This window comes from Fringilla coelebs, assembly GCF_963513975.1.
Source record: "Fringilla coelebs genome assembly, chromosome: 1".
In the NCBI taxonomy this organism is placed as follows: Eukaryota; Metazoa; Chordata; class Aves; order Passeriformes; family Fringillidae; genus Fringilla; species Fringilla coelebs.
This window is the reverse complement of record NC_140028.1, coordinates 106,202,349-106,226,259: the sequence shown is the minus strand read 5'-3', so window position 1 is coordinate 106,226,259 and position 23,911 is coordinate 106,202,349. Positions and strand designations below refer to the sequence as shown.

The 23,911-nt window shown below is 42.9% G+C and overlaps 1 protein-coding gene across 1 annotated transcript in view; it reads left to right on the top strand.

Moving 5' to 3' along the window:
- EEPD1 (endonuclease/exonuclease/phosphatase family domain containing 1) overlaps positions 1–23,911 on the top strand; it is a 62,241-nt gene that overhangs the window by 26,671 nt on the left and 11,659 nt on the right. Inside the window, exons 2-3 of the mRNA XM_084206721.1 lie at positions 6,219–6,270; positions 22,600–22,710. Of these exons, the coding sequence (XP_084062847.1) occupies positions 6,219–6,270; positions 22,600–22,710 (163 nt within the window). The remainder of the gene's footprint in view (positions 1–6,218; positions 6,271–22,599; positions 22,711–23,911) is intronic.

The window sequence follows — 23,911 nt, the reverse complement described above, 5'->3', positions numbered from 1 at the left end:
AATATCTGCTTTCATCCCAATGAGGAAGCTGCAAAAAAAAGCAGCCCTAAATAAATTTGCCTATATATAGTTGTGTAGCTATACGAATGTTTCAAAAATTATATCTAACATGTGTATGATCTGTTTTATGTGTATCTGTAGTATAGATAGGTACAGATACATTTCATATGTAGGAAATGCAGCTCCCTGATTTTATCATTATTTCTTCTTACTGTGGATACATTTTTTCCTGAGAATCTTCCAACATATTTTGTTGTGTCATTAGCTGGCAGTTAGTCCCAAAGCAATATGGCATGGTATTCCCATCCAAGCCCTTAAGCTTACTTCAGAAACTCTCTGGTGGCTTCCAGCAGCCGTTAAGATGTGGCACTGGACACAGTTTTTCCTTCCATTTAAGGAGTGATTGAGCAGATGCAGATGCTTTTATTGGAAAAGGAGAAACTGGGGATTTTTTCCTCATCCAGCTTTGCAGGGGTAGATGAAGGAAGTGTACAAGGCTGAAAGTCATTGAGCGTGCTTTTCTTTCCTCCTTCTGCTTTTGTTTTTATGGGGGTGTGAGTAAACAGGGTCTTGGGGGGAAATGACTACCTTGTAAATGGGTATGCCAGCAAAAATAAGATGTATTTCACAGTGTATGCATTGATGAAAGCCTTAAAAGTTGTTCATTCAGTGTGAAGGCATCCCACTTAGGTGACCCATTGCCCTGGTCAGTGTGGGCAGCCCCAAAAAAGGAGTGGCACAGATCCCTTTGCAGCCCCAGGGTGCTCAGACCTGCTCCCCCATCATCTCACTGTGTTAAATCTAGTCTAATAAGTGCAATTGGTGCTATTGATGGGAGCCTGCTGTTCTCTCACCTACCCTTGTGCAAGATAATCATCACGGGGGCAGACAGAGTCAGGAAGAGAAGACTTGGGTCCCATTAGTCATTAGCAGTAAGGTCCACCAGCAGGTCTATATTTAAAATAAACAGCCAAACAGAAAAAAAAAACCACCCCTGCCCCCTCTATTCAACACCCCCCCCCCCATCCCCCCACATTTGTTTAAGCCACAAGACCTGTGTTTATCTGTGTTTGCCACTTTTGGGCTGTTCACTTTCCCTGCTCTCCATCTATTTCTCTAAGAGTTAATCACAGCCCTTGACCTTAGGCTGTTGACAGCTGGGGCAGCAGGGACCACCACAGCCCTCACAGGGAATACCTACATGCATGGGGTGCTCCCCCATCCTTACTGTTACTTGCCCTAATGTTACTCATCCAGCAAATGCTGAAAGAAAAACAGGGGCTGTGGTGTGAATGGCGATGAGTGTGCCCTTTCAGCAGCACAAGTGGAGACTAAGGTGAGGGATGGGGCGAGCCGGCGGCTGATGGGGAGTGTTCCCTCCCAGGTACCAGGTACCATTAGCACAGCTCAAATGCTTTTTTTTTTTCTTTTTTCAGTCCAACTCTCACATTTCATGCCTATCTCTTAGAGCAGAATAGATTTATGAGCAAGGCCAGTTTGGATAGATTTGCAGATACAATTTTGACATACAAATTTGGTGGCCTGAGTGGTTTTGTCCTGTTCTTTTTGCGAACTAACTCACGCAGGTGTGTCTGTCAGCAAACACTTCAGTTACATGCATTCATGCTCTACTCTTAGATACGTAAGTGTTCCATAAAACTTCACCATGGGCCATAATACCTTATCTCAAGAGGAAGAGTTTGTAAAGTAAAAGGACAGGAGAAAGGAATCATTTAATATTGCTCAAAATGGTTTGGGATTGAGTGGTTTTTGCGTGGGCTATTTATAATAATGTCTGTGAGTCTAGCTGAAGCAAGATTTGGTGCAGCTGTATGCTGAAGGAGGCGACAGAAAAGCAAGACAAGTCAAATGGCATTTCTCAATGTTGTTAGCTTTAGGCTTATGCAGTGGCTGATAGAAAGCATGAGGGTTTTGGAAAAACTCAGGCCTTCAGCAAAGGTATGTAATTGAGCTTTTGTAGGGCACCGCCGGGAGGACAAGTGTGCACTTAAACACTTCACTGAGTCTCTGATTGCTGAACTTAATGCTTCACATTTTCCTCACTTTCTCCTCTTTCCTCAAATTTACCAGGTTCTGCACTGAATGGAAGCCTCAGCTCCATGCTGTGCTCGGCTCAGCAGAAATAGGTCACTGTGCTCACTGATGCTCTGCTCTGGGGACCCTCTCTCTTGATAGTGGCAGCCAGGTGACCTGTGTCTGCAATGGCTGCAGTTCTAGTTCTGTGCAGGGGTTGGTCCAGAAACAGACTGTAATTCTAAAAACCTTCCTCCCCCTAAAGCACCCTTCAAGCTGATTTTGGAGGAAGCAGTTTCTCTTCCTCAGGTAAAGACCTGAGGTGCATTCTGCGCGGATGGAGCTGGGATCTGCCATGTGTGGCAGTCTCAGACCATCCCATCTGCCTTGCTGCAGAGCCATAGGTTCACTGGTTTGCAGGCAGATGACCTTCTAGTGGTTCTTAGGAGAGCCCCAACATTCCCCACTGCAAGAGCAGATGGGATTTTGCGGGCAATGTGAATTCAAGCTGGGAAGTGAAGCTCAGTGCAAATTAAATGTGGTCATCATGGCTCAGGGTGAACAGGAAGCCATCAGCAGGCAAGGGACCTATCTGCAAGTTTGCAGTGTTGCAACAGACTGCCAGAAAGACTTAAATTACTCCTGGGTATGTGGGATTAAAAAGAGAAACCCAATGCTACTTGTTTTTGAGTAGGAAGACTTTGAGGAAAGGATTGCAATGATACCCTGAGGTGTAGAAATGTGTTGAAGCTATAGGCATTTGCTCAGCACTGTGACTAATCTTCTGGAAACCAAAAGGAATTCCCTTAGAGGAGAATGCCGTGCGTCACCCATGGCCAAAAAAAGAGGGAGTCATGTTTCCTTGACAGCACATCATGTTTGCATTTTTTCAGTGCTGGAGGAGAGTCCTTCATCCTGATCACTGCATGTTTTCAAGTATTTTGAGTGTGCCTGGGGTGCCAGGATATTAATTTCAATAGCTTCATTTAAATAGATCATGTAAGTAACTCAGTCAGTGATATTTATAATAGAGTTTCATATTCAAGCAGAGGCATTTTCAGCATAGTTACTCATATTACAGCTTTCTTAGCCAGTATATTTTAAAGCTAGTAAGTTAGAGCAGACTCTCCAGGAGCCATAAGGTTTTTTTGGGAAATATGACTTTTTGACAACTTTATTTACGAGTTAGTGTTTGCACAACACGGGTGAGGATGAAAGAAATAATGCCAAGCATATACATAAACAGAGGTGTAGTTAGGTGTTGTATTGTAGACTGCAAGACCTTGGGCTTCAGCTTTGGCTTTTGGTAACTATTTGCATTTCATTTGAGATTTTTTTAATTGGAGACTTCCTCCCCCTCTCTCCCCCCAGTTACTGTCTGTATTCCTATCTACTTTGAAATCCTTGAAGAACCAAAAAGCTACAAACAGCAAATGAAGTTATGAGCTGCTCTCAGTGGTTGTAAGATTGCTGATGTAGTGCCTAAATAAGCAGCCTGAAATCTTTTTGAAGCATCAAATGCCCAAAGCAGCAGCCTTGAAAGAAGCTGCATTTCCAAGCTGACATTGCATCAAAGTAGCACATACTAATGTTGCTTGGAACTGCTGGAAGAAATAGCAGTAAATAACTGGTTATCAAGAGCAATTTTCCAGGCTGTAATCCAATGGACAGAGAAAGCATCTGTGATGGTGCTTTAAGGAAAGAAGGATCTTGCAGCTGATACTTGTGTTTGCAGATTCCTTCTGACCAAGAAAAAATACCTGAGGTATTTTCAGGTGTCACCTGAGGAGAACATTCATCTCTTAATTTGTAGCAGCAGAGGAAGTCTTTTTCTCTCCAGGAATCAAAAGAATGTTGCTGCAAATCATGCAACAACTTTGAATTGAGATTTGATTCTGACCCTGCATATGCAGTATCTCTGCAAGAGGTAAAGCCTTTGTATGTTTTCTTCACCTCTGAACAAGGGTGCAGCATCTCCGTAATATAATGAAACAAAATAAAAAGATTCCTGCTTCCTGTTTCATTACGTGCTTCTCTGTGACTGGATGTTTTTTTTAAAATAAACACATCGCAGTTGAAAAAGTTCTTGTGGGGCTTTACAGGTGTAAATGGGAAGGAAGGTAGGTGATGATTTTTACAGTGAGATGATGATTTTTAATGAAAGTGGTACTTGCATTTAGGGCAGTCTACATCTTTCTTCTGTAGCTATTCAGTGTCAGATAACTCACATATAACGTTCTAGAAATAAATCAGTCAATTGGTAGAAGCATCCCCAGCCTTGACTTATTTGATTAAGTAATCAAAAAGTCTAGCTTCAAAAAGAAAAATACAACAGTATTTTGCAGACTCCCAGCCCATGTATGCATAGACTTGAAGCCACCTTTGCAGCAGCCCATGTGGCTGTGAGCACCCTGAGTGCATCCCTGTGCGCGTTAGCCTGCCTCCCTCTCACCCGTCCAGTGTATTTCTCAAGCGCTCTGCAACAGAGGTGAGTAATCCAAAATCAAGAGGTGGCTCCTGAATTCAGAGACAGGTCTTGACTGTGCCTGCATTGTTCCTGCCTGGGTTATTGGACTTTGTTCTCCAAGGTGCATCAGCTAAGGCTCCTTCTGAGCTGGACACAGCGCTGCAGTGTTTTTTAAATGGAACTGCCTTCTTTGCTTGTTGCCCAGCCCATCTTTATTTTGCATGCTGGCTGAATTGCAAGGAAAATGATGTTTCAAAATACCTTGTATTGGTTTTGTACTTTCCCTAACTGCCTTCCAGTACAGCTGAATTTGTGTGTGTGCAGCCTAGTGCATTCACCAAACAGTAACACCAAATCACATGTCCCCTGCTACCACAGTGGTTGGGCTTTAATGGAATACCTTTTTCATTTTTCTGATTATCCCATTGTTTTCTGAGCCATCTCCGCCCTCTTTGTCTTAGTACTAATAGTCTCTGCAGACTAGAAATGCATTGCCTGTAGCTATTTTATAATTCATTTGTTATAGGCTTTTTATGATACCTTGAAGACAATGAAAGCTAGAAGTCCATTAAAGCGAGAGCACATTGGTGTTTAGGGATTAGGCTATAATACCTGCAGTGGGAAGCCATAGAAAGACAGGACTAGAACTATGCTTTGCCAGCTGCTGTTGCAGGATGGATGTACATAATTAGCATATAAGGTGTCAGTGGATGCTCAAGAATTATGCAATATTGCTCTGGGGTTTTGAAAGGCTAATAAAACTTTTTGTGTTATATCCTTTGGCAGGCTTCTGTGTTGACTATTCACACCTTCTTGAATATGAGCTTTTAACTATACTGGCTTTTTACTGTGTCTGTGTGCAGGGTGGTGAGAGTAATTTAAACAATATTTATATGCATCATTTGATTCTTCTATTGCCATAAAAATGTTTTTGTATCCCCGGGTAAAGGAAATTATCCTCTGGAGTTCAAGGATAATACATTAAGTGACTGGGTTTAAGACTGGGTAAGGGAAATAAGCCTGTGGAGTTGCAATACAGGTGTAGAACCCTGTCTGAGTGGATCTCATAACCTTGTTGAAGTGAATGAAATTCAGTGTGCAGGATTTAGCCCCTAGAGGTAAACTTAGAAAAGATTCAGTAGGTGAAGAAATTTGTGATTGATTAACAAAGGGCATTACAAGAATAATAATTGAGGATTGCCTTTCTACCCTAACTTTAAGTGGTGGTACACATTTCCCTCATCTCTCCCTCAGATTTATTGAGCTGGGTGGTCTTAATTAGCATACATCATATATAATATTGTGAATCCCTGGGAATGGTTTTTTGGGACTTATAGAAACCTGTTGACACTGAGGACGAAAATTGACTACAACTGATAGAAATGTCTAGAATCTTTTTCTGTGTTTGTCATTCAGAAGATCCTTTGGTGTTAATTTGGGATATTGCAAAAGTAATGATTGATGCAGTTTCTCTGTAAGGCAAATTCAGATATGCTTGTAACTTGGAAACCAAAAAATCTGCTTACGACAGCTAATTCAAGACAAACAAAATGTCATTGTCTCTCTTGCTTTATTGTGTTTCATCATGAGCATTTCTTGTATTTCTTTTTTCAAGAGAGAGGATAAAAACAGTGCTGCAGTTCTGCTGTTTCTTTGATTTCTGTAATGCTTGCAGTAGAGTGAATAATTCTCTTTTTCTCTCTGTTTTTTCTTACAGTATCAAGCTTTTGGCTGTGCAGGAGCTGGCTGACAGAGAAGCGTTGGAAAAGGTATTTAAAAATACATCTAATGCAATTATTTTAACAGATTTAAGCTCTTAAAGCCTCTGTGTTAGTTGTTCTTCCTAACTTCATGGAACACCATGCTGCATAAAATAGGACATCTTCCTAGCTACATAGTGCTTGAAAGCAGAGGGTCGATGTTTAGTCTAAGCTGACCGTGTGCTTTTGGTGTTTTCTGATTTTACAGCAAGCTTGGGGTAAGCAATGCTTAATAATATGCAGTAACTGATAAATCCAGTGTTGCTCTTCATCCAAGGGTATTGCAAGCACAGCAGGCTCAGGTCAGATACATGAAGAAATTCTTTACTGTAGGGCTGAGAAGAAGGCACCCGAACAGGTCCCTCAGGACTGTGGATGCCTCACACCTAGAAGAGTCCAAGGCCAGGTTGGATGGGGCTCTGAGCCCCCTGGTCTGGTGAAAGGTGTCCCAGCCCATGGCAGGGGTGTTGGAACCAGATGATCTTTCAAGGTCCCTTCGAACCCAAACAGTTCTATGATGGCCTGCTTCTGGATGAAGAGCCAGATTCCTTTCTGCCTTATGATTCTTCTGGCCTGGCAAGTAGGACTGGACTCCCAGTGCCCATACTGGGACCAGTGGCTTCCCTTCACTTTCTACACTAACTCCTTCACCTCAAGAGCAAGGAGCCAGCTGTGAGGCAGCACGAGAGACCTTTTAGAATGCAAAGAAAACAAGTGGATTCTGAGCCCTGTTGGGAAAACTGCTGTCTTAGAGCAGGCATTGAGCTGGTCCTGATCCAAGCAGCCCCTCTGTGCCTACGAGTGGCGTGGCAAGGCTCGGGGAGGAAGGAGCAACCCTGTCTTGAGCACATCCTTGTCTGTGTGAGGGAGGATGTCCTGCAGTGCTGTGCTCAGGCTGCATCTGCTGGGTACTCTAGAAAAAATGAGGAAAACAGGATACAGCAGCAGTGGGTGCTCAGCCTTGTGCTTTGCCACTGAGTGGAGATGCACTTCGCTGAGATGCTCCACACACCCCAGTTAATTCACACGGGGCATCTCTTCACTGGGAACTCTGATTTTAACACAAAGTGGTAGATTTTGATAAAAGGTAGGACTACACAGGAGATATTGCAGTTTTTCACACATGAACAAGACATGGTCCTCAACCACTCGTTGTGCTAATCAGGTTGATCTTAGCAAATTTTCATTGTTTGCAGCAGTCAGATTCTCTGGCCCCTCACACCCTGTACCCTTCCCACCTTTCCAATGCACCTGTATCTCCCTTTGGCCCAATGCCTCCAAAAACATGGCCTGGCAAGGTTAAGTGACCTCAGCCTGGTGGGAATGGCAGTTTGAGGCATTGTCTGGAGCGCTGCAGGAAGCTCTTCAGAAAGGCTCAGCCTCAGAAAAATGATCTTTCTAAATTGAGCTCTCTGAATATTTGATATCTGCTTTCATACAATGCCAAGCTTAAAGAATTTAAAAGGCCAGTTTAGCCCTGTGGAAAATAACAGGCTTGAATTATGTAAGTTCAAAGAAATTTGCTGTCTTTATTTTTTAAGTACAGGAGGGGAAAAAGCCCACAGAATAGAATGAAATCCCTTGTCCAGCCTCCTTGCAGAGTCAGGTTTTGAGAACACTGTGCTGAGTTTTGTATTCTTAAGTCATTATTTATCAGCATTATACTGCAGGAATACAGAATATTATTAAGTGATAATATTTCCATATTCATTCTAAGATGGGTTTTTCTGGTTTTCAAAGGGAAGTTTCCTTTAAAGTAGCTATGGACATGATAACTTAAAACTGTTTTTCCTGTAGGGCACTTTCCAGTCTGTCGTAGATGGTTTTGAACTTTGGAAAATTTCTTTTTTCTAAAATTTGCTGCCCAGCTTTGAAAGTGTTCTTATATATTTTTGACACTTGCATGGAGTCCTGGAGTGAGCAGAAACCCCCTGCTGAACAGACTTAGGGGCTGCAGATTAGATTCAAACCACATTGAAGGTGGGTGCATGTGCAGCTAGTCTCTTGAGAACCAGGGCCTCGAGGCAGTGTTATAAAATTATTGTGGCCACAAATAACACAGGCAGACTGGGAGGTGAGGCGCATGAAACCAGTGCACTGTTGGAGCAGGCTGGGAGAACTTGCTTGAAACTGTTGGGGTCTTGCTTGCTGGAAAAGGATTTTGTGCTGTTCTGTCTTAGGTACTTAGGTGTCTTTAAATGTTTCTTCCACCTTGGCTATTGAAAATGAACTAACACACTGTGAGAAGCTTTGTGTCATGCAAAGACTCCATTTGTTTAATTTCCTAAATCCCAACGTCTTGGCAAATTGAGCCACAATGGCCCTTTAAGGCCAAGATCTACCACACTGGTGGCATTTATGCCTGGTGTTGCCAAAACAGGAGGGATGACTGGCAAGGTTTAATTATAGCCTGTCCTGGATTGGAACAGGCTGGACTGACCCTTGGATGCTGCTCATGAGCTGGTTTGTTGTTCTGGGGTGCCACAATCTCCTGTAAGCACCGCAGACAGGGTGCTGCTTGTGGAGCTGAGCCCCAGCACCATGCTTACTGCTGTTAGGAGGAATGGGAAAATAATAATTTATTTCAGTGAACCAGATCACATAATAAGAACAAGAGCCTTTACCTGGAGAAAATTCTGGGTCAGAGGTGGGTTTGTGTTTGTTTTGGCCATAGCCTGTCAGATCCATTCCGGCACAGGCTCCATGTGAGTGGTCGTGCAGGCAGCTTAAAACCAAGCCTGTGCTTACCTGTGTTTTGTCCTACCTTGAGCCTTCAAATGAATGTGTTTGCTTCCCCCTGCCCCCTCGCTGAGCTTGCCCTGCTGCTGTGGGGTTGTGTTACTTATGTGCCTTCCCTGCAGAAGTGCCGCCGGCATTTGCCGAGAGCAGGGAAGAGCACAGATGGCCAGATGCCATGGGAGGGCTTCCAGCCATGCCAGCCTCGTCCCCACAAGGGTTCAAGGCTGCTCAGGCTCTAGGAAGAAGAATCACAGGCACGCAGGCTTGTTGGTGCCGAGGCCTGTGTGGAACATCTCTTCCTCTTCCAGAAGCACAGCTCTGGGAGACGCTCCCAGCGACACCCTTGCCCCGGTGTGTGTTTGAGTACTTTACTTTATCTAATTTTGGCAAGTCCTTAATTGCAGAAGAAGAATTCCACTTGCCAAATGTTAATTGTATTTATTTGGGGAAGGGGAAAAAATACTTCTCCCAAGGAACATGCTGTTTTTATAGTTTAAAAATAAAGCTGTGTAAGTAATTAGGTTGAACTGCCTAGCCAGGTGACATTTCTCATTGGTTACTGTTTTAGCATGTAAAATCATAGCCCTTTTCAATAGGCAAGCATGTACATCAAAGCAATTGTTCTCATTGGTGCTTGATGCAGTAAGTTATGCAGGAAGAGTCATCCATCTTACAAGAAAAATAAAAATATTCTTTGCATTCTAAGCATTTCCTCCTGCATCTTTCAGGTGTTAACAGGGGCTCTTGAGCTCATTTCTGCTTCAGAGGTGGGTTATAGAGAAAAATAAATAATTTGTACATTTCAATAATCCCCTGACAGCTTTTTTAAAGGTAAACCTGCTTTGTGAGCAAGTAACAGTAACCCATTATTTTCCTATTTGTGTATTAAAACGTAAATGCATTTGCTGTTACTCAAGATGACAAAGGACTGTTCACTTGACTCCACAGAGAAGTTTGTTGGCTTCTCATCTAGGAAATGCAAATCTTGAGATTCTGATCTGTAGTTTGTGAAGTGTGGAATTCACTTGCAAAGTGATGATTGTTCTGCCTGGAGTTGGAAGAGATCTACTTGGAGTGCTATCAGACACACTAGGTGGGCTGAAGGACAATAGGAATTGGGGTGAGAATTTTGATTTTGTCAAGGTATTATGTTCTTGAAGTTGACAATGACTTGCAGCTTGAAAATCAGTGTAAGTTACACAGGTTTTGCTATTAAAGTCTGCCTATAAGAATGACTGCTAATTTATGTGAGCTGTGTCCAAGAGGTCAGTGAAAAGAAAGTGAAAAGAGCAAAACAATTATCAGTAGGCTGGAGCTGTCTGTGTGGGGATTTTCACCTTCACTGGAGAAGTTTTGGAGGTCACAAATCAAGAGGGATTGAAAGTCTTTCACCTGGTGCCTCTGAAGCGCAGCATGCACTCTCTGGACACGAGGGTAGGCAGCCATGCACCTTCTCAACTTGGGAAGGGATCTCTTCTGTCTGCTGGTCTGACCTTACTTGGTCATCCATTGGGAATTTCTGCTGGAGGTGACAGAATGAGAAAACTCTGATCAGCCTTCTCCTCCAGGTAGATTCCCTCCACACCACCTAAAGAGCCATTTGTCTTTCTTTGTATTTACCTTGTTGCATTAAATGGACAACTTAGCTCTGTAAACAAACAATCTCTACAATCTGTGCTCATTTGTTTTGGCTTTTCCCACCTCCATGAGCAGTACTATTGGCTGGACTTGTCTTCCGTGATGTGGAATCAGTTTCCTGGGTTTCCTCACCCATAGGAAAGACCAGATATCTGTATCTGGGAAATATTTGCTAAATTCAGCCCCTTCCCATCACACAGAATTTTCACACTGTGCATGAGAAATCAGTGAAGCACGACTGAGGTAATACTGAGCGTGGCATTATTTTACCAGAAGAACTTTAACATGCCTGCCATTGATCAAAAAGTGGCTTTTGTGTGAGGGGAAATTCAGTGACTGCTGTTGCACAATTTCACCGGGTAAGATGGGGCAAAAAGGGGGTGCTTGCTTATTTTTAGTAGCATTGCTCTGCTGGTGCAATTTCAGCTGCAGTCAAAAAGAGGTTTGTAAAATGCTGAGCTGCCCTGTGTGTTCCCTGCTGTAGCTGCCTTCTTTTTACACAGCACAGGGAGAATTTTAACTAAAAATTTGCTTTTGTTTTCTTGATCCAGTGTACTGTTTCCTCCAGATATTATCAGAACATAAAAAGTATGACGTCAATTGAAGTTCCAGAATTTCCAGTATGAAATGCATCTGCTGGAGGTTTTTATTTATCTTTTGTCTGCTTTTGAGTAGATTGAGCCAGGTCAGTGTTTAATCATGATTAAACCCATTGTAATCTCTGTTCTTTATAAAATCCCTCTCTGAGCAGAGCAGGTTGTTTATTTGTGAAAGGTTATCCCTAGGAGCTTTTCGGTGTTTGAAAGAGAGGTGCTGGTTTTCATTTGCAGGGGTAAGCATAGGCACATCTCATCTTGCTTGCATGGATATAAATGTGGTTGTGTGTGCATTTCGTGTGATTTTTTTTTTTTGAATGTTGCCCAGAAATGAAGTTAGTCTGGGACTGAGTCTTTGTGTGCATATTTTTAATTGCCATAATCCTTCTGTACAGTGTGAGCCCTATCTTGCAATCTTGCTTTGGGCTGTTGGTTAAAAAAGATCATAAGGCGATTTGCAACGAATGAATTAGTTGCTGTAAAGGAGTTATATTTACTGCCTGTTCCTAGACTTATCCTTTCCAGAAGGCAGTTGACCCCTTTGAAAATTAAGTACATTTGGATGTCCTCTAGAGTCAGATAAGGAAACAGCAGTCTTGCTTTCAGAGATCAGGAAAAGCAGATGTCAGCTTGGCCAGTGACTCTATCAGGACATTTGATCAGTTTCTTCCAGCCCTGTCACTGCCTCGTTTTTCTGCTCCACATTTCTAGAGATGATAGCTGGAGTCAAGTCTCTGAGCTGTGGGCTGGGGCTTCTGCAGAGTTCATCAGCTGATGTAGGTCCTTCTGCTCTGTTCCTTCAAAGCCACCATGGACTCAATGATTGATTTCTTAGAGTAAAAGGAGATTATTCCAAATCACACCACTGATTTTGCTTCTATTCTTTTTCTCACCTTATACCCTATTACTTTACCCTTTTGCTTTCCCACACCCTCCCGTATTTCCCCCTCTCTCCGTTGGCTTGCTTGTTTACCTGATTGAAGGTAATACTCAGGAATACAAAGTATTAATTTTTTTCAGACTGCACCCCATGGGGTCATGAAATCTCAGAGTGAAGGAAAGAATTGCTGTAATTGGAAAGCAATAATTTTTGGCTGAATGAAGCTGCAAATGCTGTAGCATTTTTTACTAAATGCGTGCCTTTTTTTGGCATTAGCATATCCTCAATTGTCTTAGGAATACTGCAGCTATACGGTGTTTGATTCTGGCCTTTCATATTTTTCCTCCTTTCTGTCCTCTAGGAGGGATCTAGATGGCTGGAAGTTTAAGGACATGTATTGGTGGACCTTACCACTCTGGCCAGGTCCATGATGATTCCAGTAGCTCTCTGCAGGAAGACCTGTGACTACTTTATCTTTCCCCTCACCTGCAAACTGTCATCACTTGGCCAGCAGCATTGGAAGCACAGGCTTTCATCTACTAGGATTTCTGGTGTCTTTGATCTTGGCTGGATTCTTTTTCTCTGTAGTTGCATTGCCCATCTCTTTTCTGATGATCAGTGGACTTCAATAACCAAAACACTAGAAGCCATGCTATACACAGCACAGAAGCTACAGAGAACACAAATTCTCTTAAAATGCTGTCCCTTATTAGGTGCCCTCTGCTTCCCTAGAGCACTGCTGAGCCTCTCTGAGCAGAGGTGGTGTGGAGATTGCTTGTTCCAATAGCTTGGCATTTTTTGCAAATCATCTGGTCTTGTCCCTGAACGTAAGCCAATCTCACCCAATAATGAAGTCATTCTCTACACTTCCAGAGCAGGGAGAAACAGAAAATATGTGTTTGTAAGTGCTGGCAAGTGTTAGGGTTTGGTTGTGAGTCGTAGAAGTAAGAGGGGACTTACTCAGTCCTTTTTCCTTGATTTCTTCTAGAAGATAGTAGAAGGCAAAGCAAGTTCAAAGAACAGGAACAGTTTTTAATAGTCAGCAATTTGAGGAAGAGTGTTCTTTGGTTTTGTTGCTTTTTTTTCCTTTTTTGCTAGATTGACATAGCAGCAAGGGTGTTTTAATGTCATCCCAAATAATTTTTGATAGTAATACATATGCTCTCCATGGGAAGCCAGAATCCAGGCATCTGTTGGAGCAGAACTTTGGTCAGGGTTGAAGGACAGTCCTGTAGACTCCGTGGAGAGTATGCTAGTAGGGACAGACAGAAAGCCATGTATTATTACTCATGGAAACTTATAAATAAAGAATGAGCTGTTTCAGAGAAGAATCAATGTCAAATTGGGCCCTCTGAATTAAGGGCTAGAGTTGTAAAAACAAAAAAGAAAGGAGTATGAGGGGTTTTTTTGAATTTTTCTAAAGGTAAGATAACATGGCCTAGTGCTAACAGCCCGGAAGAGATCCTCCAGATTATAAGCATTAAAAAAAAAAAAGGAATTAGGAGGTGAGGCAGATTAAATAACTTTACAGAAGATGGCACAGTGTTCTGTAGGGTGGTGCAATCAATGCCTGAAGGAAGAATAAATATTTGAGGCTGGCAATGGTTGTGAATAACATTAGATGTTTCTTTCTTCCTTGTTTTTGTGTTCTTACCATGGGAAAGAATGCTTGCTCTAAGCAGAATGCTTGCTCTAAATCAGTTGGAGAACAGTAATACCAACAGTAGGAAAGAAATGAAGCCACAAAACACCCAACTCACTTACTATTACCTCTAAATGTAGTGAAATTTTATCATGAGATGGAGGGACACCTAAGCTTACATGCTTAAGCAGCTTTCTTTGATTAACAACATTCAAATATTGTGCTTTGCCGGCTCCCTTTCAGTTTTATTTGTTCTTCTTTTGCATTAGAACATTTCCCCCCCTTCCTCTTCTCCTCTGGCTGAAGGTGGCGTGCAGATGAGGAGATTCAGATGATGATAAATCGATAGAGCTCATTTTGTTCAGGGTGCTTTTAGTCAGTGAATAATCTACTGTTCCTTATCACTTTTGTATCTCATGTTTCATAGGATAGTTCTCTATTTGCTTTCTGTATTAAGGGCTAGGTTCTGATAAACTCATTGTCACCTCGTGCGGTCCTGGTAGTTCCTGGGTGAGTAAGGTTGTATTCACAGTGGTGTCATTTTACACCACGCCACAGAAATTGATTCCTGGGTTTAATGGGAAAATAATCGACCCAGGATTAAGCAAAAAAACCAAACCCCCAGGCCCTAAGGAAAAAAAACCTCCCAAACAAACTTAAAACCCCCAACAAAACCCCACAAAAACCCCACAACCAGCAAATGTCCGAATCCCAGACAAACAAAAAACAAACCAAAACCATAAAAGGTGTTCCCAGGAATCCATTGACTCCTGGTTGCCCAGTACCCGATATCCAGTCCAAATGGACACATAGTTTAGGTCTCCAGACAACTGCTGCATGGATGCTCATGATTTTTGTGATTCTGCAATTTTAGCACAGCTACTCAGTTGAGCTGGGTACTATTTGATGACAACATAGTGCAACTACTTGAACTCACTCAACTTTGGTAAAACCAGCGTGATAAAAAAGATATTTTCACAGTCTTCTTTTAATTCCTTTTTATATCATGTCAATCCCCTTTGCATGCCATTATAGCTGTTAATGATTATAGTGCCTACTTATGAAGTATAAAACACTGGCTTAAAAAGACTTCAGGAATAAATTTGTGACCATCCTTGATGACCTTTTGAGCCTTAATTTATGAACTATGTTGAAAATAAAAAAAGTCTTTGGAGTATAAAAAGAAGTAGTCAGGAAACATCTTCTGCCAAATGAGTCCATCCTGCAAAGTATAAGGAAAAAGCTCGGCTTGTGAATGGAAACATGAAAAATTCAGAACCCACAAATGTTCTACATAAGGCCTGGTAGATATGGCTGTCCCCTTCCACAGGGAAAGGACAGCATAGATTTCCACCAAGCATCTCTGAAGACACCTTCCCATTAAACGGCAAACTGGATGAAAGATAGTGAGTATTCAATTTTGACAGGAGGCAGCTGAACATCCCATAATTCTTCACTAGTGCCCCCAGCACTAAAAATGTGTTAGTGGAGTTACTGTATTGCCTCTTTCAGTTGTTGTTCTGCTGCTCTGTGCCAAAGGTCCTTCCTTGTCTTCCTTTTGAAGATCTATAAAAAGACACTGTTTTTATAAATAATCATCTTTGTTTAGGATGAAGGTAGGAGAACAGGGCAGTGAATGACCTGCATTGTTGTCCTGGGAACACAGTGTTTAGAGGTGAGCAAAGAACTGGGTTTATGGGCAACAATATGTTTTTTTAATCATATATTCAAAGATTGCGACAGTAATTTCCTCTTAGTACAGCAAAGTAAGCATTTGGGTGGCTGTGGTGAGCTATAATTCATTTGGGAGGGCAGTGTAGAAACTCACTGTTTCTCCTAAATTTTTCCAAAGCAAGTAAAACTCAAGTTTTTTTCCAAAGTAAGTACTCAGAAGGGAAAGCAAGTAACTTGGGAGTGCAAACTTAGGCTTCTACCACTCCCCAATAGATCCTGAAAAGCCTGACTTAGGAAAAAGAAAAAGTGATCTGATTCCAACAAGTTTGTGTCTGGAAACAAACCATCACACACTTTTGATAACTGAGATAATGTTAAACTTATCAGCAGAATTATTTCCGGCACATTCCCGAAGCACAATGGGTGAGTAACACAGCAGCGGCAGGAGAGCTGGATCCACATCCAGGGGCTGGTTCAAAAGAGAGTCAAGCTCTTGAAGGGGCTCAGGTACCTGATGTGGGAAACAATGCCTTCAGTTTGAAAAACCCTCCAATCCTGCCAAGCATCATTTAGCTGCTGCCTAACCCCGGGGTGCCTTAAATGACCTCTGACACTTTGCTGAGCAGTGCCTCTCTGCAGACATGGAATTACCCACCTCTGAAGCAGGCAGAGGGACTGCACCACTTCGTTTCTAGCCTGTATATAGTTGGGCTTGAAAAATGATCCTTCCTCATCCTGTCTCCTCTGAGAAGCTCAGTCCTGAAGGTTTCCTTTTTTAAAAGTATAAAGCTTAGAAGTGGTTTCTGCAGCAAAGCTGGGAATTCAGGTCACCACAAGGCTAACGGGGGTGAGGCTGCGGTATGGTGTTTGCTCTGTGGTCCATAACATAGTGCCTGGAGCTGCCCTTCCAGAGCTGAGTGAGAATCTGATCTTCAGAGGAAAGAAATCCTTCCTCTGTGGGTGTCTGAATTACTGGTGTGCTCTTTAAGAAGCAGAAGCAGCACTTTTTCCAGGAAAAAAGAGTCCTTCTTGGGTTGAGGAAAAAGCTATAGGTGCCTTCAGATGAACCAAGCTTTAGGACCCCAGCTGCCACGTTATCCCAACAAATGAGCTTTGTATGTCCATAGCACACACAGGTATGTAGAGGTGGGTCCTATGGGTCCTGTGTTATTTCTGAAGAAAGACAAGGGGTGAATATTTGGCTGTGCTGAAGGGCTCTGCCTTAATTTCACCTCTTACAATGAGTGTATAGAGCTTTTTGAAGGGTGAATAAGGTAATGTGAAGAACGTGGAGGGTGGCAAGAATTTATTTGGTCATGAATCTGGATGTTTTGATTTAGTTCTAGGAACAACAAACCAGTACAGAAAGGATGGGAAGGTATTGCCCCAGGGCTCAATGACCCAGTACAAATAGGATGCACTGGCATGGCCAAAGGGGCAGATAAATTTTCCAGGCATGAATCTATGGCCTTTGTCTGTTCAGTGGATTGATTAGCGGTTTTTTTTTTTCTTTATCCTAGAATTTTTCTCCCAAACTTTTAAATGATTTAAAATTATTTGCTCAGCTCCAACGTCATTGTAGAATTTTGTACAATATTGCGAAAGAGAAAACTTTTTCCATCACAAATATATACATATGGCTGAGACTGAAACAGATTCCCTGAAGGAGGGGTTGTTCTCCTTTGAAAACACTTATAATTACCTGCCTATCAGACCCTCATGCCTTTGTCTAATAGCAATACATGAACACCACAAGCAGTAAAAATGATGCAGTCTTTAATGAAGTCTTCCTGAAAGGGACTATTTGAATGGGCATGTGAATAATGAACATATATTAACTTAACATAGGGTCACCCCAGTTTTCCCACATGCTACTTATGTGGAATAGAGCTAGTGAGTGCATCCTGCTCGACAGGGGATGCATCTCCTTCTCACGTGTGTGTTTTTCAACTGTGTTGCAAACAGGAAAGGGATATGCTTGAGAGAAAGGCAAACAAGCAGTGAAGGCCTGAGACAACATTCTTGTCAGTTTCAGGCTTTAATCGTAGTAACGCTTCCTTCCGTGCTGTTACATTTGGTTATAGGAGAATGCAGATGTCACTGAAACACCTGCTGCTCCTCTGTGTCCCCTTCCTGAGTTGCTCCAGCCCGTGGGAAGTGCATTCAGTGTCACCCAGCTGCACAAGTGTGCTGAGCATCCTGGCCCCGCTGTGTCTTTGATCTCCTCTTGACTTGCCTTGCGCTGTCACGTGTGCCACACCAGGGCACCAGTCCTGAAGCCTCTGACCTTTCCTCTGTACAATAAAATACAGCACCCACAGGTCTCTTCAGCCCTCAGCTCTGCTTTTCCTCCTCACAACACTCATCTTCTGGAAGTCAAATCAGAAAGTTTTGCTTGAAAACCAAAGGTTCTTGGAAATATTTGTAACATTTCTGCTCCTGGCTTTCTGGGCCAGGCTTCCTTAGGGTGACCCAACTGTAGCTGTGTCCTGCAGATTGGATTTGGATTATGGGTGTTCAAGTCTGCCTTTTCAATTAGAAATAAACATACAGTCCAGTTGGATGAATAAAGAAATGATAATGTGCATTTAATTTTTAATTTATGCAGTACATAGGAATAGAGCAGGGAAATAAGTATGGATTAGAAATTAACATTGCCAGATGGTCTCATGAAGCCACTGTCTATTTTGTTGTATCTTCTATCAGAAATAAATTAGATCGTATTTCAGGGTGGGATTTTTATTGGAGAATGTTGTGGGCCTTCTTCTCAAGTGCCACTGCTCAATTTACAAGGTCTATCCTAGAGCTCTTCTGTTTACCCTTCCTGGGTGCACCAAGTCCTTCAAACTGCGAGATGCTCTGTAGCCCTTACAAAACAGCCCTTACCTCAAACTGCAAGTGTCTTTCCCCGTGGAAAGACAAATCTTTGCTAATATGACATCTACACATGGCTGAGATGATAAGGAATTGATAGAAGTTTCTTACTCATCTTTGGTACTCATTAAAGCTGCTCCCTCTAGTGCTTATTAAAAGAAAAGTAACTGTGCATACCTGACATCTAGAAAAGGAAAATTTATTCTATCATTCTCATCTCTCTTCTCAGTTAAGAGGAACTGAAATCACCTTTTCTTTGATGAAGCAAGTAGTTGTTTACCTCAACTGCAGTGCCCTTTTGGCCTGACAGCTTCTGTGGGGGTTAACCAAAATGGATATTTAATTGTTTTGAGTGCCTTTCTGAAGTTCAGGTGGTGATTACTGCACCTAGATGTACCATGCCACAACAACAGGCTCACCCTGCAATCTCCTCTTCACTGCTCTTTCTCCCCGTGCCCTTCTCACTGCCTCTGCTCTGACTCCAGGTCTGAAACAAAGGGATCCTCCAAAGAGCAATCCCTGGCTAATAAGAAATGTGTAATTTATTAAACCCTAAGGCATTGTTTTCCTGGGTCACATTTATTTTCCTCAGGGTTTAGGAGGAGCCCATCTTCCTTTTGAGCAAAAGATGTTCACCACAAGGGAGGTCACTGGCTCAGGGTGGTCTCCAGACCTGGCATTACAGCAGTAACACTTGGCAGGCCAAGATGCTCAGCATCGAGTGGTGTCATCATCTGGGAAGGATGATCCTGCTGCACAAATAGGGTTGGCTGCACAAATAGCACCCCAAAATAAAACACAGAGTAACCAGGGCAACCTCAAGAAGAGGCGGTGGGAGCTGCTTGTGTGCAGAATTGCAGAGCGCTCGCTGGCAGCTCTACCAGGGGGCAGAGTTACTGCACTGGAGGAGACTGAACTTTATGCCCAGGTTAGATGTTCTTGAAGTGCTTGGAGTGCCCTGGGGAGGCAGGTAGGTGTGTTAGGAAGACTGTAACTGCCTTATGGTCTCCAGCATGTACCAGCCCAGCATAAGTTTTTTTCCCAGCTCCCAAATTAGTCCAAGACCCCTTGCCTTCGCTTCTCCAGTCACTCCTCAAATGTGCATTTCTCCAGCTTCTTCCAGCTGCCCTTTGTTCTCTTCCTAAGTCAGCCGTAAGTACCTGTCTCTGCTTCTGGACAGGCAGGGAGGGACAGGTGCCAGCTCTTTATCAGGGTGGGCAAAGAGTAATTGCATCTTTGGATCCTCCCTTCTTGGGAAAATGACATGTTGCTTATCAGTAATTGCCACAGAGCTTGTCCCAGTTCCTGGGGTAGGGGCTGTTATCGGTGCCCTGTGTGCCAGACGGGGCAATCATAGAACTGCAGACCAGTTTTTGGTTGGAGAAGACCATAAAGATCATTGAATCCACTGGGCAGGTAGTTACCTGGCACAAGGAGAGACTCACAAGCACAGACTTCCCTTTGTTTAGAGTATGCCTTGGAACCTGTGCTGCCATGCTCCTGTTCCCAGGCAGCACTGCCTATCCCACAAAAACCAGCACCCAGCTGGAGGAGAGACCACATGGCATCTGTGTAAATAAGCCTGGGTGCTGCTGGTCTCACAGTGTGTGTGTGTGTGAGCTTTGACTTGGTAGGTTATAATGAAGAGGCTGCTTACATTTCAGGAAACTTGCAGTTTGAAAGGCTCTAGGGAAAAAATAAAGCTAGAGCTCTTTTCCTTAGGAGTATTTTTTTTTGGGCGGGGGGGGGGGGGAAGTTGTTTTGATTAACTGAGATTTAAATTTTTCTTTACCACTTGAAGAAATGCCTCTTAAAGGGGTTGGCATAGCTCTAACTTATCTTCGCAAAAGAGAAAAGGCATTTTTTTCATTCCCAACGTGAACGAGGAGCTTGTCTGTATATTTTTGCTGCACGAGGGAAAGCGTAATGTTGGTTGATGTTGGGTTTTGTGGGCAGAACAACATGATTTGAAAAATGCCATTCTCACTTCAGCAAAAAAACATGACCTCAGCAAGTATTCTGTCACAGCTTCAAAATATGTGTGCCTGTAAGCCTTGGGAAATGAGTACAGATTGAAATCAGCTGCTGTAGGCCAAGTTCTCCATGGCTGCAGCCATACCCAGAATGGGCTTTTTTTTCTGAACAAACCGTGTAATCTATTTGTTGTCTTTTTGTGTCCACAAAGTCAAATCAAGGCCTTAAAAAAAAAAATCAATTTGAAGGAAACAAACTATTCAAACTAGTCAACTGGAGATGCTCTTTTTAATAAAATGATGGTTTCTGTAGGATTTTTTCAGTCCTGTCATATGCTTTATGCTGGCTGGACCTTCTAGACAGCTGCAACCTAGAGATAAGTCCTTTGTCAGGTTACATTTAAACTCCTAATTTCAACAATATTTTTATTTTTCTGATTCAAATTATTTAAGTGTTAGAAAACTCATTGACTAAATCCACTCTGTTTCAAGACATCAGAATGGCATTAGGAGTGAGTAATTATTGCTGCTGTGATTTATTGTGTTAGCTGGGGTAGCACCTGGTGATCAGCTGAGAGCAGAGCTGTGTTCCCAGGCTGTGCAAACACCCTACCTGCCTCTGAGTTCCATAAATCAGCCCAGCCCCAGCCTGCCTGAAGGTACTTAATGGGCAACAATGTGGTATGTTATTGTGGCATCTTGAATAAGAAGCCTCAGCCAACCTCTGCACATCAGAAAACTTGTTTTAAAATTTGTGCCAAGCGTTTTTGCTTTGGGTGTGCAACCAGAACGGCTCTTGGTCTTCTGAGGCAGATATGGGTGCCTGGGCTGTGTGTATCTGAGAATCAATGCCTACAGATTCAGCCTGCAGGATGCTGAACTTGCAGACAAGGGAGTCAGCGAAAGATCAGGATCTGATTTTAGTTTCTGAATCAAAATGAAAATAATTATCCCATCATTGTACTGATATCTGTGTTGGAAATACTTATATCCGTGCAGCTCTGTAGCTCTTCAAACTGTGACACATCCCACTGCAAAGAGTCACTGTGCACATGAGGCTATTGTTTGCCTTGCATATACTTTGATAAATTGCTGCTTGATCTGGAGGGGTGTTTTGGATCCAAGACTTTGTCTGAGGATCCTTCTTCACTGTGAAACCCCCTCCATTTCAACACAGTTTCTCCAGTATTAGAACAAGATGATGCATGGTGGAAGTCCCTGTTGCTCTTTCACAGGGATGACTTTTCCCCAGCCCCTTTCCCCACAGCCAGAACCTCTGCCACAACCAGGGCGTCTGACTGCTGCCTATCCCTGCCAGCTTCCAGCCAGAGCCTGCCTGGAGCCAACATCAGCCTTGCAAAGGACTCCAGCCCCTGTTGAGCCTGGTTTTGAAAAACACCTAACAAAAAGTATTATATTGCATATAATATATTATCTGCATAAGGAGTTTCAGATCCCAGAAATCCCAGGGTAGTTTTTCTTATTTATTTATTTATTTACTTACTTACTTACTTACTTACTTACTTACTTACTTACTTTTATTTAAATCTCAAGATATTACACAGGTGGACTCAGGGGATCTCCACAGTGTCCAGAGTTCTGGTATCTCTGATCTGCTGGGCATTAGGATGCTGCCTCTCTAGCTCTGACCCTGAGCTTGGGCATGTAATGGTGTCTGAGTGCTGTGTCTGTTCAGCAGTGATCAAGGAGATGAGCACCTCTGGGAAGCATGAGAAGGACGTGCTAGAACTGCATGCAAAGTGTGCAGCTGCTTCCTTCATACACTGAGGAAATCGAGCACGTGTCCCTGGCATAAAGTCAGAGGAGCCTTAACCCCAAAACTCCAGCTACTGAGCTTGGCCTACACCCTTCCTCTCATGTCGTGCCGGTGGCTGTGTTGTTGGAGTGGGGCCAGCCACGCCATGGGAGCCTCCTGGCCCCAGGAGGATTCTGCAGCTGTTTGTGCAGCCCCAGGCAGGGGTGGGATATGGTGCAGCCAGCATCTTCGGAGGCAGCACAGAGGAAACCCCTTTCCAGTCAAACAAGGAGCTCTGGAGGAAAAGAAAAGGGTCTGAGGGATAAATGTTCTTCTTGCAGGATTTGCACTGAGTTATTTTAGTTTTTATTTATCTCCAGTTTGGGGGTGAGTCAGCCTGGGATGTGGCTCAGACCAACTCCTTTGCAAGCTTTCAGGGAAGGCAGAGAGCACAGCCTGTGCTCCTCTGTGCCTCTTACCAGTGCTTTACTACACACTTTATTTTGCAATTTTTTAAAAAGCTCTCCAAGCTGATGTTATTTTTTTCCCCTTTCCTCTCTCTCTAGTTTTGTATGGAGCTGAACCAGCCGACGCTGCCAAACATCCGCAAGTGGAAGGGCCCTAGAGGATGTTGGAAGGGTGTTGTTTCCGAAAAACCCTCAGGCCAGCTACACAAGGTACATTAATCCCTAAGTCTGAACTTTGGCTTTGCTTTTTTTCCCCCTCCTCTGACCAAGGACATATTTGAATGTTCAAGGCTAAACTTTTTACAAATCCTTTTTGGCAAGGTTTGCATTTCTTGTTTTTTAAGCTGGCTGTTCCTATAGCTTTTAATTTGACTCTACATTCTGGAAGAATTGTGGCATGCTTGTAAGGAGGAAGATGTGTATGTGTGTGTTTGGTGTGTGTGTTTTTTGGGGGAGGTGGACAAAAGCAGTACAGATATATAGATGAAAAGCCATGCTTTTGAACAAGGTAAGAGTCCTGAGTTTTTCCCCTGGCAGGCTGCAATACTTCTGACAAGTCACCTGAGCTTGCTCCCTGGTGCTGCACTGGCTGGCATTTGGAAGGGCTTTCTATTTTCCTACCATTTTCCTAGTTTGCAAGTGAAGATCCCTCAGAGGAGCCCTGCAGCCTGCCATCCTCACCTGGAAGAGTTTACCTGTTGTGTTCCCCAGAGTCCTCAGCACAGGTGTTAAAAATACTATGGACTCCATTTGAAATCTGCACTGTGCTGCACTGTGCTTTTTCCTGCAGCATCTTCTGCTCTGTCTATATATATATATATATATATATATATATATATATATATATATATATATATATATATATATATATATATATATATATATATATATATATATATATATACACACATACATATATGTGTGTGTGTGTGTTTAAATGTGTATATATAAATGTGTATATAGTGTGTTTAAATGTGTACTGCAGGGAAGTACTGATTTATTAAGGTGGTGACAGCTGCACCTGTCTACCCTTGATAATATTCAAAGTGTAGCTGCACTGGGCTGGACATCACTAACAGTGCCCAAAAGCAGTTCCCCCAAGGGAAATCTCTCTTTTTCACCTCTAAGGGTGCTAATGAGTTTTCAGAGCAGTGCCCTCCTTGAGCTAGAGGCTGTTGTTGCTGCAGAGGGTCGTTCTCATGGTGCAGTTGTTTCAGCGTGGATGTTGTTGTAGGGAGAAGCAGGATCTGAGACCTGTCACGTAACAAGTAGTGCCTGTTAGCACATAGATCAGTCTTCAGCAATCTATTGATCCAGAATGATCTATTCTGAGCACTCTTGTTAGTGCCTGCAGCTGTGTCTTACAGCCATACTGCTTAGAATCCACATTTCTTTGTTTGGGATTTTCCAA